Consider the following 18,868-nt stretch of genomic DNA (forward strand, 5'->3'; position numbering starts at 1 on the left):
CATACCTGATTAAAAGGAACCAGGAAGAAATTGTGGCTTTGAGAGCTGGAAAAGGAAATTATGAGTGGGCCTTGAGACTCTCCTTGCACCGCAAAGTAAGAATGTGCTCAAAAGTATACTGGGAATATACTAAAATGATGTCAGCTTGGAGAGACCCCTACTGTCTAAATCTTGGAAAATATGAGAAAGCAAATAATTACAGATATGGATTAAAAAGCACTGAATAAAACAAAAAACCATGAACCCATGATGAAAATGATAAGAGAGAAAGTGTTTCCTTATAGTATACTAATAGAACTCATAAATGTAGAAGGAACAACAAAATTACCTTTTACAACTAGCAAGTGGGACGCCTGGGTAGCTCAGTCAGTTGAACTCTAGACTCTTGTTTAGGCTCAGGTCATGATCTCATGGGTTCTAGGATCCAGCCCTGCCTCTCTCTGTCCCTCACCCCACTTGCACTTCTCTCTTGCTCTCTCTCTCTCAAATAAATTAATAAATCCTTACAACTAGCAGGGAAGAACCACCAATGTAAGCTATAACTAAAATAGTTAATGTTTTCAAAGAATTTGTCCTAAAGAATAGTTAACAATAATTCAAGAAGAAGGAAAAAAAAGTTACTTCAGTGGAGAAATAGATACCAATTTAACCAAGTGATCAGCAATATCCATAATAGGATAAACCAACATATGTGCCCCCTATGTGAGAAAATCAACATTATTACAGTGGATTTGTGCCAAGAATTCATAACTCAATCTGAGCAAGAGGAAACAGCAGGTAGACGTTAACTGAGATGCATTCTACAAAATCACTTTCACTATTGAAACCATCAATGTTATGAAAGATCAAGAAAGGCCAAGAAATATTCTAGATTAAAAACAGACTAAAAGAACACAATAAATTGTAAATTGTGTGACCCTGAGTGGGATCTTGGAGTACATGAGAGGAAATGCTTTGAAATATGTAATTGGAACAATTACTAAAATTTGACTATGGACCATAGATTATATTATATGAAATTTGTGTATTATTTTTATCAGTTACTTTTTAAGCTTGTGAAAATTTACAATTTTGGGGCAAGCTTACTTCCCCCAAGTGCATGGAAGTGCAACCAGCCTAGAACAGCTAAAGAAATAAATTCAGAGTACTAAAAAAAAAAACTATTAAGAATAATTTTGAAGCTTTAGTAATTTTCAAAAGTGTGATATTGGTCCAAATATGGACAAAGAGATCAACAGAATAAAACTCAGCAAAAAAGATGCATTCATATATGGTCAACTGATTTATGCAAATTTAGTGGTTAAAAAGATGGTATTTTAAAGAAATCATGCTAGGTCAGTTAGTTGTCAGCATAAAAAGAAATAAACAGTGACTCATAAATAAAGTCATATACTAAAACTAGTTAGAAACAAAATCTAGACCTAAAATAGGAGTTTTCTTCTAAAGCTTTCTGAAGAAAACCTGGTATTCTATATTTCCAATGGTTGAGTATGCTATCATTTATTACATAGGACACAAAGCAATAATGTTCATGAAACACTATTCAGAGAATGTAAAGACAAACTATCAACTGAGAGAAGATATTCATGACAACACATGACAACAACACACATGGCAACACATGTTAAAGGGCTCATATCAAAAATACATAATGAGCTTTTATAAATAAAAAGAAGAGGACCAGGCTAATTTTAAAATGGACCAAAGACTTGAATGACACTTCATAAAAGATATTCTAATGGCTAGTAAGAATTTGAAAGGCGCTCAGTGAAATTAGAATTAGAATAAAATACAGAATGGCTATAATTTTTTTAAAAAGCTATAAAACCATATATCACTAAAGCTATGTATGGAACTCACTGGTAGCTAATGGGTGGCGAATTGATACAACTACTCTGAAAATCTCTTTAGTAATCATTATTATAATTAAACATATACCCTCCCTGTGATCTAAGAATTCCATTTTTAGTCAGAAAACTAAGAGAAATGAGCACATATTTCTACACAAAAAATGTACCAATATGTTTTATCGGATAAATAATATGTAGTATATTGAATACCACAATGAAATACCATGTGCAGCAAAAAAGCGTAAGGAATGAATACATCTTGCCGACACTGTATTGGGTGAGGTAAATCACATGTTAAATAGAACATACTACATGATTCTGTGTGAGCTTCAAGAGCAGGCAAAAAACAGTCTATTGTGACAGAAGCCAGAAGAGTGTTTACGTGGGGTCAGGACTGCCTGGGAAAACGACCCAGTAACTGGGAGGGAGCACCTGGAATATGTTCTAAATCTTTATCTGGATGATATATACGTGCTATTCTTATACATATGGCATATGGATGTATAAAAATTCATTGAGCCATACTTTTAAGATGAGTGCATTTTGTTGTGCACGGTGACTCGCTCTGCTCCTTCACGCCTGCAGGAGGTGAAGCGAGGCCAGGAAAGAAAGCCTGAGGTATTTTTCAGAGACGCCGCAAGAGGATCCCTAACCAAGCAGCCAGTCTGGCTGCCTCCGTAGGTTCCTTCCCGCCTCCTGCAGAGATGCAGGTTAACCCACACGCTGTGCAGGCCAGCACGGGTCTTTCCCCGAAATCCTGAAGTCTAGACCGGATGCAAAAATCGAAACAAACAGCATGCATTGCTGGAAGATGTTCGATAGTCACAGAAGTGCGCGTGTTTGGGTTGAGTGGGTCGATCCCCAACCCTTACCTCTTGTGTTAACGTTTAATTTTCCTTTGTCTTCCTGTGAACTTGGGGAATTGAATGAATGCAAGTCCCGCGTACCCACCCAAGGGGAACTGTCAGTGTCTCTGGTGCTGAAGATGGAGAGAGCTGAGGTAAACCTAGAGTAAACACCGCGCATGCTCTGTAAAGATTACCAATCCCCCCCTCCCCCATCCCTTTTCCTTCCCTTCCCCTCCCCGCCCCTCCGGTCAAACTGGGCAACAAGGAAAATAAAAATCAAAGCCTGGAAGTTTGTCCTCTGCAGATTCTATATTTTGGATCTTGCATTTTGCTTTTACACTTATGCCCAGAAAGCTTGTTTTGGATTTTCCTTCCTCTCAACTCAGTTTGCTTATAAAAAAAGAGAGGAAAAGAGAGGAGAGGAGAGGAGGGGAGAGAAGAGGGAACATTTTGCTTCAGACCCCAACATGAGAAAGGGAGCTTTTGAAGGTAAAAAGTTCATGTCTACCAAGCTGACCCATTAAGTCCAGTAAGTGGAGCAAAGCATTCCAAATACCAGAAGAGCTTCGAAAATACTTAAGTGTTGCTCTATTTTTATTACAAATAACCAGTAAACATTTTACTCATGCTCAAATAATAAAGAATGCAGATACAAGTCTAAAACTTTGCTCAAAGGAGGAAACAACAATTGTTCACTGAGTTCCTACTCATCTGAGAGGCAGTATGACATAGTGATTAAGACTAAGACATTGGAACTGACTGTCTGGGTTTTTAACTTCCAGTTCTCAACTTGTGAGATAGGGAAGTGACCTAACTTCTCTATATTTTTCCCTCCATCTTTGAAATAGGAAGATCACTATGAATTAAAAATTAGTTAATCAAAGAAAAGCCTTCACTTCAGCCCTGTGCTCCCTTATGTTATCAATATCTGAAGGTTGTTTTTACCTACATTCCTATTGCTGTGTTAAAAATTGAGGGTCAGGGGGCGCCTGGGTGGCTCAGTGGGTTAAGCCTCTGCCTTCAGCTCAGGTCATGATCTCAGGGTTCTGGGATCGAGTCCCACATTGGGCTCTCTGCTCGCCCGGGAGCCTGCTTCCTCTTCTCTCTCTCTCTTTAGTAATCTCTCTGACTATTTGTGATCTCTGATCTCTCTCTCTATTTGCCTCTCTGACTATTTGTGATCTCTCTCTGTCAAATAAATAAAATCTTTAAAAAATAAAATAAAAAAAATGAGGGTCAGAATTTTCTTTACTTGCAGTTTTCTCACACATTTAAAAACTATGTGAACATTTGACATATTTCTATTAGCAAGTAACAAATGATAAGTCATTACCTAATTGATTTTTAAAGTGTTCAGTTGTGCGATAGAGAAAATTAGAGATTAGGGCAGAGTATGATAAAAACTCATATTCCCATGAAGCTGGAAGAATTTCTGGAAGTGGCAGAATTCTGGAATGTTGGGGGTCCTCTTAGAAAAGAAGACTTGAATGGGGTCTGTGCATTTAAGTAAGAAAGATGTGGAACGCAGAGGAGGGTACCAGAAGGAAACCTGAGAAGCAATGAGCTAGAGTGAGCTCAAGGCCACACAGAGATAGGAAGATAGTAATGACAAGGAAGCAACCAATACTGTCATCCTTGACTTCACTCCATCCCACTTCATGACTATGGTCATGTTGATGAACTAGAAATAAGAGAGAAAACACCAGACAACTTCCAACTTACTATTCTATATATTTTATGAACAAAAATATTTGACAATATTAAGAAACAGTTATCATACTCTTTCATAATTATACGAATAACATTTCAAATATAAAATACTTTATAAGAACTATTTTTTGCAGTATAAAAGCAAACTTCTTAGCGGATTTATTCTAAACTATGCTAATATTGTAATACTCGGTGACAGACTAGCTTTAGGGGTGACTATTATAAATGAAAACACAAATGCAATTTTCAGTCCTTGGGGAATGAAAATACATTGAACGAAGTGTTCTTCCTGGTTCGACCAAACAATGTCTTCTAATTTTTGACTGAGGGTCTTTCTCTCTCCTACCTTTAACTTTTTCACCTATTTATTGGTATGTGTTACAATGGTACATATTAGGAGTGCTTTTACCTAAATATCCCTAGCGAACCGCTTTTTCACCCAGAATCTTAGTAGTGCATAGGAGTTCAGTAGACCTAGTGGGGCATGTGCATGGAAGGGGCGCTTTCAGCAAACCATCTCACTCCTTTGCCATGGCTACCTAGCTGAAGATGCGCGGGGAAGGTCGGGCAACAGGAGGTCAGGGTGCACGGGAGAACCATCATGTCTGCTGAGAGGACAGAAGGGACGCACTTTGCCCAACTCGGGAGCTAGCTCTCAAGGAGGAGGTGCCAGTCCCTGGGATCCTTCTAAATGCTCCCTTCGGGATCCCCAAGCCTCTCCTCCCCGCTGAGCCCCGCCCCCTTCCCGGCCTCAAACTCTTGAGTCCATTCAAACCTTGCTTTCTTCGCTGCGCGCGTTGTCAGGCGTGTAATTGGGGAAACTCCTCCCCGCCGGGACCGCCTCGCCGGCGCTGCCAGAGGAACGGCCGCCTCGCTGCCCCCACCTCCGAGCGCGCGGCGGCCTCACACCGCGCGCAGAGCCCACCGCCGGGGTACTGGCGCTCAGCTCGCCGCGGAGGGGGCAGTGCCTCGGCCGGCCCCGGGGCTGCAGGGCCAGGGACGGCCCGCGCCCACCAGCTCCAGCCACCTGGCTCCACGGACCCGGCGCCCGAGCGCGAGCGGGGGGCGGCGCGCCGCGGTGGCCGGGTGTCCCGCGTGCGCCCCGCGGAGTCGCGCGCAGACCCGCCGGCCGTCGGGGGCGCGGCGGGCAGCCGGAGCCCACACCTGTCCGACCGCGGCTGCCGGGAATCTGTGTGGCGCCGCAGTCCGCCGCACGGGAGGCAGGGAGAGAGAGGAGAGCGGGAGGAGGCGAGGCCCGTGCTTCGGCGGACGCCGCGCCCGGCTGGAGGCCCTGGACGCCGCTCCCCAAGCTCCACCGCACCATGGCCCCGAAGCTGCTGCTCTTCCTCTGCCTGTTCTCGGGCTTGCACGCGCGGTAAGTGGCGCCGGGGCCCCTCAGCCCCGGGCTCTGAGCCCGGCTGGAGGGCGGCGGGGGGCGCTGTCTGCCAGCAAGGAATCCCCGCGCGCCCCGCCGTCGGCTGGGTTGCGGCATAGCCCGCTTGGGCCAGACCAGAAGAAGAGGGGAAGTCGGCCAGCACCTCACCTGTCCCATTGCCCCCTGTACATGGCCGTCTGCCTTTTCAGCCTGGGTGGCTGCAACCTTCCCTGCAACTGCGAATGTGGGGACTCTGAGATTAATGGGCTTCTCCTGAAGCTTTTAGGATCTGGTTGTTTTAAGGGGTTTTGAAAACCACTATCATAAAGAACCGAAGGTGTCTACCTCTTATTTACCCCCTTTCTACAAGTGTTCCAGGGGCGCGCGCGCGCACACACACACACACACACACACTGGCTGATATTCTATATAATTTACATCATTGTGAAATTTCCCAGGAGCCAGAAGTCAAGATTTCCTAGCTGACACTGACAAAGAGCATCCAGGCTGGGGGCAGGTGGGAGAGGATTGGAACAAGGGAAAGAACCCTACTTCTCAGAAAGGATCCCCCCCGCCCCCCTCCAGGGCCTGCAAACACACACTGTACACATGCACCCCTTCTAGATGAGCCACTTTTTGCACACAGGAACATACACACTTACCCCATAAGGCAAACACGTTGAAATTGATAGGCTTCTGCCTGGTAACTGTAAGATATCATTTTACCCCAAATACCCTTAATCTACCTCCTAAAACAGCAACCCACTGATGGGAGCTTAGAGATGCTCCTGGAAGGGATGAAGATGGCTCATTAGGATGGAAGGGCAGTGGAACCAGAAGAGTTAAACCCTATTGCTGTAAATAAAACTGGATATTCTGGGTTTGGTTTCTTTAATTCTGTCTCCCAGACTAGTTCTTTGGCCCATAGACTTTGGAAATCAGACTTTGGAAATCAGAACAGCTCCATTACCACCAACACACCCATTCCAAGAATCTCCGGATGCCCCTTTCCCCAAAACATTCTTTGTTCATTTCCTGAGTCTGGAAGCCAGGGAGCTAGAGAGCCTTTCTATGGGCAGTTAGCCCTGCAGGTGTCAGCAAGCAATGTCAGGTCTTGGGTTTTCATTCATATTTTTGAAGAAGGAAGGCACATTAACAAATCTTAGAAGACATAAAGGGACCCCCCATTTTCACTCCCCACTTTTGACAGGGGTGTTGACCCTGAGAAAGAAACCCCCAGTCCTCTCCTCCAAACCACTTATCCCTATTAAGATGTGAGAGTGTGAAAGGCAGACAGTGTGCCAGAGACCGTGTCCGCTGGTGAAACGCAGGCAGCTCTCTCAACCAGGCATAGTACTCCTTGGGTCTTTCAACTCAAGTTTCTTCCTGTCTAAGAAGAGAGCTAGGGAAGCTTATGGAAGTGCACTTTCTGAAGTCAACTCTGCCTGGATGTATCTCTGTTTTGAGGCAGAAAGACCAGCAGATGTCACCAGGCCTAATGTAGACATCTGAAATATATAATCTTGATCTGAAGTTGCATCTGCATGACCTTTCTGTTGCTGCCAGCTGCATGAAGTAACCTGCATTTCAGAGTTAGATAATTACGTATAGTTTAGACTTATAGCTACTTAACATGCTACAAGGAAAGCTGCTTATTGTCCTCATTAGTATGTGTGCTTAGTAGGAAGATATCTTAGTATCTAACATGAAGTAGTCAGGTTTCTAAGGATTCCCAAATACATGAACAATTTCTTAAGATTCTTTATCCTTCCTTTTCACCAAAGCAGATGTAATGATATTAGTATGTTCTGTATCTCGGTTCATTCCCTGGCCTTTATAATAGAGGTTACATATCTGTTGCAAAAAAAAAAAAAAAAAAAAAATTCCAAATGTTAAACTAATTGCTTTGCTGTATGCCTCTCCTTTGTGAGTGTCTTTGTTCTTTGAATGGGTTTTACAGACATGTAAAGTAATCTGATGTCCAGTGTCCTCTTTCAAAACTATTATTAATGCTGAGAGGGTTCTCGTTTGTCCTCTGGAATGCCTTTCTGGTGTTCAGAATCCCTGGAAAAGGCTCTGACAGTTGTGCTCTGTGGTGATGGTTTGGTAACTCCATGGAGAGAAAAGCACCCTATTCCTGACACCCGTGATAAGCTCATTATGCCTTACAATGCACTATATCATGCCTGGACCCTGGTGATTCCTTGCAGACACTTAACTGCTTTCTGAGGTTTAGGAGTTCCTTTTAATGTTTAAAAATACTTCAGATTTTGTCTCTGTACTTCTAGTTGAAGAGAAGGTGTAAGACCTGAAAATAACATCTGAAGATTGAACAGTTCTTTGACGATGACAATACATTGCTGATTTGTTTTTAAGAAAAGCTAATTGCAGTGATGGTATTTAAGATCCAACATTCCTGATAACAGAACACTCATAAAGATTATATATAGCCCACCTAGAATTTAGAAAAGCTGATCATTCTAGTTTTATTCATATTCTAGTGGGTCCTCTTGATGAAGTTCTTGAACCTAGGTGGGGTTCCGTGGGGTGAGGTTCGGAGCCGACGGCTAAAGAAAGAATTCTTAAGACGTCTCTGGTGCCAAAAGGTGGTTTATTAGAGCACGGGGACAGGACCCTTGGGCAGGCAGAGATACGGCTGCCCCGGGTTGTGAGGGTAGGCATGTTATATGCCCTGCTGTTGGGGGAAGGTGAGGGGAAGGAAGGTTTCAGTGGAGTTTTCATATGCTAAAGAGGGCCTACAAGGTGCCAGGATGTTCCAGGCCTGCCGGAGGCCTTGCCCTTGCGGCTGGATCAATGTTGTCTTTAGACCAGCCATTAACATTAAGATAGTTGGGAGACTTTTTGGTGGGGTGTCACAATCCTGCTATCAATCGTCTTTGTTAGTGAGATTTAGGACATTTGTAAGCCAAGGGAGACTCCTGTCTAGCTGGATTGTGAGCTCTGCAAGTTAACTATTTGCTTATTGTTCATGGCAGTCAGGGCTGCCTGAGGGATGCTACACTTATGGAGGGGAAAGGGTGAAGAGGGGATGCAAGGCGCCAGCTTTTGCTTTGTCCTCAGCCAGCCTCCTGCTCCCTCATCACTCTGAGACAAGATTTGTTTTTCATGAAAGGGAGGATTTTCCTGTGGGGCTGGTGGTCTGACACTTAGCACTGTGAGATTTCTACTTCATTCCCTAAAGTCCTGCAGCAAACTGACAGACGAGGATTGGGAGAAACTCAGTGTCAGTCTCTAAGAGGACAAGAGGATCTCTGCCCACACTTTGCCATTGTGTACCCCAACCCAGCCACTGCGCTGCAGGTGCTGGTTTACCTGCTGAATGGGTGAGAGAGGACCCTGCTGCTTTTCCTTCCTCTTTCCCACTCTCTCCTGCCTTGGCCTCTAAGGAAGAAGCTTATGCAATTTCAGGAAAACCCTCTGGTCACCACTAGAGGGAGAATTAGGCTCATTATAATACCTGCGTTTGAAGTAGCTCCAAGTCTTTTCTCAAAAACGAAGGCTGTGTGTATACAGAGGACTGATGAAGAGATAATGTGCTCAATCTATGTACATATGACCACTGGGGCAGTAGAAAATAACAGGACATGGAGAGCACAGTCTGGCCTGTGCTGGTGAGCTGTTTTTGGGGATGGGGGAGGGGACACAGGGAGAGGGATAAGAGAGAAATGTAGGGGAGGGGAAGAGAAGAGAGAAGAGAGAGAAAGAGGCAGAGAGACAGAAGAGAGAGAGAGGAAAGCACTATGGTGGAGTTGGAACGTGTCTTGGAGAATGTTGTATATGATTCTGCCAAAGTGATCTGTCCCTCTGTCCGTAGTCCCTCCAAATGGTTTTGCCTCAGAATGAATTGCAGTGATTGCTTCCAGCTTACCATGTCCTGTAGAACCTGCTTCAACCTACTCCTTTTTTTTTCCCCGATGATAAAATTAATATCCCTGACAATATTTCTGATAAAATATTCTACAGTGACATTTTATATTCTGTAGTGTTATTTCTAAAAGTTCAATTTTACAAATAATGAAATGCAGCATATCACTTCTTGACTGTGTCCCAAATTTTTTAAGTTCCTATTGATGGTGAATGTTCAGTGCAAATAAAAACTCATAGCATTTTCTAGTTTCTGCAGATAATTTATTTTAACCTTCTAGCCAATAAAATATTCAAGAAATGGAAGTATAGTCTAAGATAAGCCTAGGAAAACCTTAAATGAATTCAATCTGCCAGACATATGCCATATACTCATTTTCAAAATCTCATATATATGTATATATTCAAAAAAGGAACATACTATGTGACACTGCCCTAGTCTAGGTTAAGGCTAGTTAACACTCATAAATGGAGGGGAGGGAGGTGGGGGAATGGGTGAGCCTGGTGGTGGTAATTGAGGGCACATATTGCATGGAGCACTGGCTGTGGTGCATAAACAATAAATCTTGGAACATGAAAAATAATTAAAATAAAAAAGAGAAATAAAAACTACTGTAATGTATTACATACATGACATATGTATATACTTACATATTATGTAAAGTCATGTATACTATTATACTATATATATAATTACATGATTATGATATTATTTATATGATTGTGAGCATTTAAAGAAAGTAGAGGAAATGATTTTTTGAAAGTTTTTTCTCTTCCTTTCTTTCATGTTCATTATGGAGAACTTAAGCAAATCCAGAAATTAACTTAAAGAAACTTGTGTCCCAGAGCACAACTGCCCTGGGATGATTTAACATTTTGGCTCCTGTGTGGGAAGCTAAACAGAAATGAGCTCATACCAAGTCAGGACAAATAAACCTCAATACAATTTTCTATTCTAGATTTTGTTCTCTTTGGTGAAGAAAAAAGTCATTAAGGCATTTATATTGACAAAGTATAAGGAAACAAGCAAAGTTGTTGTTTTGCAAGTTTTTCTTGCCTTTGTAAATGAAAGTCCACCTGGAAATGCTGCTTTAAGACAGAAGGAGGCTTTCCTTTTTTCAAGCCCAAATGGTTGTGTTGTTGATTTGGCCTCACTCACTGAGAAAACTAGCTTGTCATTTTGAGTTCTCTCCATTCAAGTACTCCTGTCAGTGTGTATCACCCAGGAGAGGTGGCTGTCCTGCTACACGAGACAAGCTCAGATATGCTCAAGCATTCATTTCAGCCCATTTATTAAGAGGCCAAATGATTAAGACATATTAGAAAGTTCTTTTTTAATTTTTAATATCTGTATTAATCTACTCTGTAGGAAATGAATCAGTTTTTGTTGTAAGAGGTAAAATTACCAGAGGGTATTCTCTAAACATCATCTTTGTTCCTTGCCACCACACAGGAGTGCTGGCCAAGCAGACCACCTCATCATATCCCCATGTATCTAGAATGAAGTTTCCAGTCTCCTTAAGAAGCACAAAAGTTAGACTCAGCTATTTTCAGTGAGTGCGATTCTGCAAAAGCAATTCTCACCTTCAACTAAAATGAGATCTTGGCAGTAGGGGATAGAAACAACATCATAAAGTCACCATTTGACAAACATCTGGAAGGTTGAACCTTCAGAGGTTCTCAGGGTGGGACCAAACATGGCTGATTGCTTGCTGTTTGATCTTCTGGCATTGATTTGCTTATCATTTTGCCTATAGCTTACCAAAGACGAGGAATCATTTTGTGACATTTAATGAAAACATTATGACATGTTAAGAGCAGTGGCATTCTTCCTATTGGATTCTTTCTAAATGGTGTTTTGTTTTCATTTTAGAGGTAATCCATTGATTGGGCTGTGAGTATTGGGGACTGTCTACTTATGTCAGTGGTGCTTGAGTGAGCCAAGCTTAAGACATTTCCTGGCGCCTGCTGCAACTTATACTTCACTCTTTGTGCCATAATTACAGGTCCAGAAAAGTAGAGGAGGATGAATATGAAGATTCATCATCAAATCAAAAGTGGGTCTTGGCTCCAAAATCCCAAGACACTGATGTGACTCTTATTCTCAACAAATTGCTAAGAGAATATGATAAAAAGCTGAGACCGGATATTGGAAGTGAGTGTTGATGTTTGTTATTCTAATAGAAAATATACTGTGATGATATATTTTTTTAAGTTTTTTGCTTTGAATAATTACAGATTCACAGGAAGTTGCAAAGATGGTGCAGAGTCACAGAATTTATGAGTGTAGTATGACAGCAAAGCCAGGAAATTGGCATGGGTGCAAGGTGTGTGCATGATTTCATGTCATTTTATTGTGTGTGGATTTGGTGGAAGGATCACGGCAATCAAACTACAGAACTGTTTCATCATCATAAAGATTGCCTTCAGCTGCCTCTTCATAGTCTCACCCACCTCCTTCCTCCAAAATTCCTAACCCTTGTCAGCCACTATTTGTTATTTCTGTGTTTTGGTCATTTTTAGAATGCCACATACATGCAGTCGTTCAGTATGTGACCTTTTGAGATAGAATTTTCTTCCCTCAGCAACGTGATTTGGAGATCCATTCAAGTTGTTGTGTGTGTTACAACACACACAGTAGTAGGTGTACTAGTAGTAGTTCTTTCTTATAGCTAAGCAATCTTCCATGCCAAGAAGAAACACCTATTGAGAAACATTTTTGTTGCTTCCAGTTTTTGTTTATTACAAATAAAATGACTACGTGCATTTGTATTCAGCTTCATGCATGGAAATATGATTTCATTCCCTAGGATGAATGCCCTGGAGTAGTATGATTACTAGGTTGTATGATGAATGTTTAGCTTTTTAAAGAAACTGTCAGACTTTTTTTTCCAAAGTGTCTGTACCATCTTCTAGTCAAATCCATAATGTTTGAGAGATCTAGGTTCTCTGTCTTCACCAGTAATGAGTATTGTCACTATTTTTTTTTTAAAATTTCACCTACTCTAATAGTTATAAATCTAATAGGTTGATGCTTCATTGTTGGTTTGATTTGCATTTTCCTGATGATGGTTAATGATATTGAACTTCTTTTATGTGCTTATTTGCTAGCAATATATCCTCTTTATAGAAATATCTCCTTATATTAGTTGCCTTTAAAAACTGGATTATTTTGTTTTATTTTTTTTTCTGTTAAATTACTGAGTCCTTCATATAATCTAGGTAAGATTCATTTGCCATATATAGTTTGCAAATGTTTTTCTCTCAGTATATAACTTGTCTTTTTATTCTTTTCACAAGATCTTTCACCAAGGGAAAGTTTTTAATATTGATGAAATTCAATTTATTGATTTTTAAATATTTTTTGGGACATGCTTTTGAAGTAATGACTAAGCCTAGTTCCTGAAGCCCTAGTTCCTGAAGATCTTCTCCTTTGTTTTCTTCTGAAAGTTTTATAATTTTATGTTTTACATTTAATTCATTATCTGTCTTTATATAAAATTAGTGTGTGAGGTTTAGAGCTGAGTTTCCCCTGCCATTCCCCCTCCATACCCTGGGTATGGGTATCCAGTTCCTCTATCACCATTTATTGAAAAGTCTATCTTTCTTTTGTTGAATTCCATGTATAACATTTGCCAAAAATCAACCAGCATAGGCTATTTCTGGATTCTCTATTTTGTTCTATTTATCTATGTGTCTATCACTGTGTCAATACACTTTCTTGATTGCTATAGTTACATAATGACACTTGAAATTGGGTAGATTGATTCAACCTCTTTATTCCTCTTTTTTTTTTTTTTTTTTTTTAAAGATTTTATTTATTTATCAGAGGGGGGGGGAGAGAGCGAGCACAGGCAGACAGAATGGCAGGCAGAGGCAGAGGGAGAAGCAGGCTCCCTGCTGAGCAAGGAGCCTGATGTGGGACTCGATCCCAGGACGCTGGGATCATGACCTGAGCCGAAGGCAGCTGCTTAACCAACTGAGCCACCCAGGCGTCCCTATTCCTCTTTTTAGAAATTATTTTAACTCTTATAAGCCATTTATTTTCCATATAAATTTTAAAATTATCTTGTCTATATCTAGAAAATCTTTTCTGGTAATTCTCTCTATCTAAGTATCTCTACTCCCAAACTCTATCAATTTGGGAAAAATGCCATCTGTATTATGTTGAGTATTCAAATCCACAAATGTGATGTCTTTCCATTTTAGATCTTCTTTAATTTCTTGCATCCAGTATTTTATAGTTTTTAGTGTACAAGTTCTGAATATATTTTGTTAGATTTACACCTAAGTATTTCATGGTTTTGGAGTAATTATAAAAGGTACTGTATTTTAAAATTTCCTTTTCCCTATGTTCACTGATAGATATATAGAAATACAGTTAATTTTTGTGTACTGATTTTGTGTTCTCTGACTTGCTGAAACTCACTCACTAGCTAAGCAGGTTTTATGTGTTTGTTTTTTGATACATTCCTTGGGATTTTTCTGTATATGCCATCATGTCATATGGGAAGTTTTATTTCTTGCTTCCCAATTTGTATGTCTTTTATTTTATGTTTTTGCTTTATTTCACTGACTGGAACTTCCAGTCATCACTGAACAGTACTGGTATGAATGGACAATTTGCTTTACTCCAGATCTTAGAGGAAGGACATTCAGCCTTTCACTATTAAGTGTAATGTTAGCTGTATTTTTGTATATATTTTTTTATCAAATTGAGGGAATTCCCTTTATTTCTGGTTTTCTGAAAGTCATTTTTTTTCTTTTAATCATGAACAGATGTTGAATTTTGCCAAATACATTTTAGGCATCAATAGATAAGATCATGTGACCTTTTTTTTTTTTTTTGGCCAGTTAATATGGTGAATTAGGTTGAGTGATTTTCAAATATTGAACCAGTCTTCCAACCCTAGAATAAGCCTCACAGCCTTATATGTTTGATAATACTCTTTTTAAAAACCTTTTTTTTTTTTTAATATATTGCTGAATTTTACTTGCCAGTATTTTGTTAAGGATGTTTGCTTCTCTATTCATGAGGAACATTGGTCTGCAGGTTTCTCTTTCCTTTTTTTTTTTTTTTGACAATCTGGTTTTGGTATCAGGTAATACTAATTTCACAAGATAAATTAGGAAGTGAAAGACCCCTCCCCGGGAAGATAGATAGGATAACTAACCGCTTGTTTGCTTTTCTGTAAATCGCTGGCTTTTAGATATAATATTAGGATCCCAGTTGTGTGATTAATTGCTCTTTTGCCTTTCTGTAACCGCTTGGCTTTTAGGGCATGACACTTGACTCCTGTTTGAACAAGATACCCTCTCCTAATAGCCGGGGCATGGTCATGTAGGCAAGGGGGCTGCATGGTCACATAGGTCACGTAGACAGGATGCCTTTCTGCTGAGTAATAAGGTCAAACTTCCCCTCTTTGTTTCCCCTTCCCGCCTTTCTCTTCGCGCGAGGGGGTCTTCCAGGGCCAATCCACTAACACCAAGTATGCCTTTTTCAAAAGTTCAAACTGTCCACCAATCAGTTGCGCCCCACCCAAAACTTGTTTGTACCTTCCTATAAAAGACCCCGCTTCACTCCGGTCGGTGTGCTCGGTTAGCTGGAGCTGCCGACCACCCGCCGGTACCTGCGTGATAATAAACCTCTTGCTGTTTGCATCCAGTGGCAGTGTTGGATTCTTGGGTTAGGGGATCCGCGGGTCTTTCAGAAGTGCCCTCTTATCTTCTGTTTTCTGGAAAAGATTGTGCAAAATTTTGTGTAAACTTCAATATTTCATAGAATTCTCCTGCAATATTCTCTGGATCAGGAGATTTCTGGAGTTTTGTCATTAGAAATTGATTTCTTTAATAGGTATAAGTCTCTTCAACTTATCAACTTTATATTAGGTAAATTGTGATCATTTGTGCTTTTTAATAAATCGGTCCATTTCTCTTAGGTTGTTAATTTATATGTGTAAAATTGTTCATGATATTCCTTTATGATCCTCTTAATATCTTTATGGCCTATAATATATCTCCTGCTTCATTTTTGATATTAGTAATTTGTGTCATCTGTCTTTTTTCTTTGTCATCTTGCTAGAGGTTTGATTTACCTTTTCACAGAACTACCTTTTTGTTTCATTGTTTTTCTCTATTATTTTTATGTTTTCAGCTTCACTAAACTTCATTTTTATTTTTATTATTTGCTTTTTTCTGTTTGCTTTGGGTTTATTTTGAAATTTTTCTTTTTTGAGATAGCACTTATTTTTTGACGTGAGACTATTTTCTAATGTAAGCAGTGGTGCTTCAAATTACCCTCTCTACACTGCTTTAGCTAGTCTCTCACAGATTTGGGTATTTTGAACTTTCATTTTTATTAAGTTCAATGCATTTATTTCCCTTGAGAATTTTTTTCCTTGACTCAGATTATTTAGAAGTGTGTTTTTCTTTTCCAGATGTTTGGAAATTTTCTTGATATCTGTTACTGATTTCTAGTTTGATCCTTTTGTAATCAGAGAATATAGTCTATATGAGTTAAATTCATTTGAATTTGTCAGTCTTTGATTTATGACCCAGACTAGGTTTATTTTGGTGAATGTTCCATGGAAACTTGAGAAGAATGTATGTTCTATTTGTTTTTGAACGGATTGGATCCTGTTGTTTGATGGTATTGTTGCATTCTTCTATATCTTTGCTGATTTTGTGTTTGGTTTTTCTATCAGTTGTTTTGATAAGTGAACAAGAGATAGACTAAAAAGTAGATTCTGATCTAAGACTAAGACAAGAGTGGTGTATTTGACCAGGAGAGAACTGCATACAGTTTTTTGTATAGGCCTATGCCATATTCATGACCATGGGGGTTGTGGCAGACATATTGTTCGTAGGATGAACCCAAGCTTTAGTTTCGTTCTTCTCCGTGGGCCTCAGTTTCATTTAGAGCCCAGCAGCTTGCCAGCTCACATACTACCCCAGCTACTTTATTCCTATGTTTTTCCAACTTTGAGGCTCAGGTGTCCAATTTATCAGTAGCAGGACATAGTACTACCTTGGTTCCAGTAGGCATAGAACATCAGAACCCTTGTGGTGTAGTGAGCGGAGGGCTTAGAGATGCATATCTTCTGCATTACTGGAGCAGTCAAGTCATCATTACATATTTCTGTTTTCTTTTCCATACAGTAAAGGAAGGGGACCAAATTACTTGTAAACTTCCTTCCACTTTTAAGATAGTTATTCAGTAAGCAATACATCTAAATTACCATTTCACAAGGTTCATAAATTCAATTGTCACCACCTTTCCTCCTTCATAATTATATGAAGGGTCTATCTAGTGTGAAGAGTGTGCAACAGTTCTGTATTTATATAGAAAGAGAAGATTGAGAAAATGTTGCCAATTTCTTCATTAATTGTCAGACACTGTGCTTGACCTTACAAGAACAATAACTAAGACTTGTTCCCTGCCTTTCTGGGTAAGTTTAGTCCTTTACTTATCTTGTGCTATACTACAGCACTACACTTTCCATCTATGGTATTATTCAGTACCATGATTGTCTTTTGTGATGGAAAATTGGACATGGGTAGAAAGTGGGTGAGCTCAGCTTCCCACCCAGGTCTCTGAGGATAGCTGAATCATTTAGCCACTGTGCTAGTTGTAGAAAATGCCAGGTGATTCTATTCAGAAACAGGAAACCCCTCTTACACACGCGCACACACACACAACAAAACCTCAGAAGGGGATGTACTAAGGCTTCGTCATGTACCACAGGCAAGCAGAATTCACAGTACTAGGGGTTTTATTTTTCTACTGTGTACATAAGAATTGTGAATTTTCTAAGTGAAACAGCGTAATACACACTAAGAAAGAATACTTTTTAAAATGGCAACTCTTTTAAAACCTCATGTCATCAAAAGGTCTTTGTAATCTTTGAAAGAGATTTAAAAAACAACTAAATATAAATCCATAAAGCAGGATGCTCCTCTTTTGTTTCATGACTTTAAAGTTCCACCAAGCACTTTGTCATGATCCCTGGGGCTGCAGAGTGACCTGATGGAAGTCTGCAGGATCACTGGTGCATTTTAGGATTCCTCTTCCTGTCTCATTTAAATGCTAAATAATGTCTGAGTGGCAGAATCCAGCAACTCACTGATCCTCAGTCAGAATTACTGCCCCAAAACAGCTCTCCTGGTCAAAGATACTGAATTATACACCATTTTCTTTCATGGTTTAGAAGGACTCTGCTTTAAAGGACAATTTCTTATAAAAATCTGAATTTCTTTTCTTTTTTTTTTAATGACTTTTTTCACTTGCAACCTATTTGTTACAACCATTATGCCTTTTCCTCAAGGCACAATCATCCTGTATTACATAGCATAGTGCCATACAAGGATTTACCACTAGTTTACTGCAATTACCAGTTTATTTGCTCACTTCTCCTACCCTCTCCCTCCCTCTCTCAGTCAGACTCTGTTTGCTGTGCTTTCACTCTGTGCCAAGCCCTGGGCCATGGATGTGTGGGGAGGAAAGCAGATGCTTGGGTTTTTCTGAAGGGAGGGTAGAAGGAAGGGTCCCTGAAGACAAGCATGTAGGAGTCCATATTGGGATATTCAGATTCCTAGTTTTCAGTAAGGCAAGCCTGTTGAAGGTACTCCTTAGTTTAAATTCCTTGAAAACTCCATTTTAATTCTAGGATAAAATTCAAGCCCGTAGAATGACATGAAGCAGGAAGCCGCTACCCGGCCCTTGCTTACTTCTCTGCTTTCACTTCCTCACACTCCAGATCTCACATGTCATACCCTTTGGAGACACAAAAACCTCCTGCTTTCCTTATCTGGATGCTTGCCTTTACTGTTCTCTCATTCCGGCATGTGGTTCTCTTAATGCACGTCTCCCTGTTTTGCACTGAGCTCTTTCCTACCTTTCTTCAAGCCTTGAAGTTACCTCCTATTGGAAGCCTTCTTCCATCATCTGCCCCCACTCTCACCTCCCTGCCAGTGTGGATCAAGTGTCTTCTCTGCGTGTCTTCTAGCATCACTTTCTCATCTGTACAATAGGTACATTTCGAAGAACTGTCTTGAAGATGGCATAATGTGGTGCAGTCATGAAATAGCTTCTGCAACATTTTTGTGTACTTTCCACAGTTCTGCAGCTGGGAATTGATCTTCTTTCCCCCCACCCCAGGACACAGTTCCCAGTTCCTAACTATAGATACATCAGGGTACAT

General features: G+C 40.4%; 1 protein-coding gene across 1 annotated transcript in view; it reads left to right on the forward strand.

Moving 5' to 3' along the window:
• The first annotated feature begins 5,628 nt into the window (after positions 1-5,628).
• Positions 5,629-18,868, forward strand: part of GABRG3 (gamma-aminobutyric acid type A receptor subunit gamma3) — a 659,887-nt gene continuing 646,647 nt past the window's right edge. The window contains exons 1-2 of the mRNA XM_059180244.1: positions 5,629-5,783; positions 11,675-11,823. Of these exons, the coding sequence (XP_059036227.1) occupies positions 5,731-5,783; positions 11,675-11,823 (202 nt within the window). The 5' untranslated portion in view covers positions 5,629-5,730. The remainder of the gene's footprint in view (positions 5,784-11,674; positions 11,824-18,868) is intronic.

The sequence above is a fragment of the Mustela lutreola genome, chromosome 7, assembly GCF_030435805.1.
Source record: "Mustela lutreola isolate mMusLut2 chromosome 7, mMusLut2.pri, whole genome shotgun sequence".
In the NCBI taxonomy this organism is placed as follows: Eukaryota; Metazoa; Chordata; class Mammalia; order Carnivora; family Mustelidae; genus Mustela; species Mustela lutreola.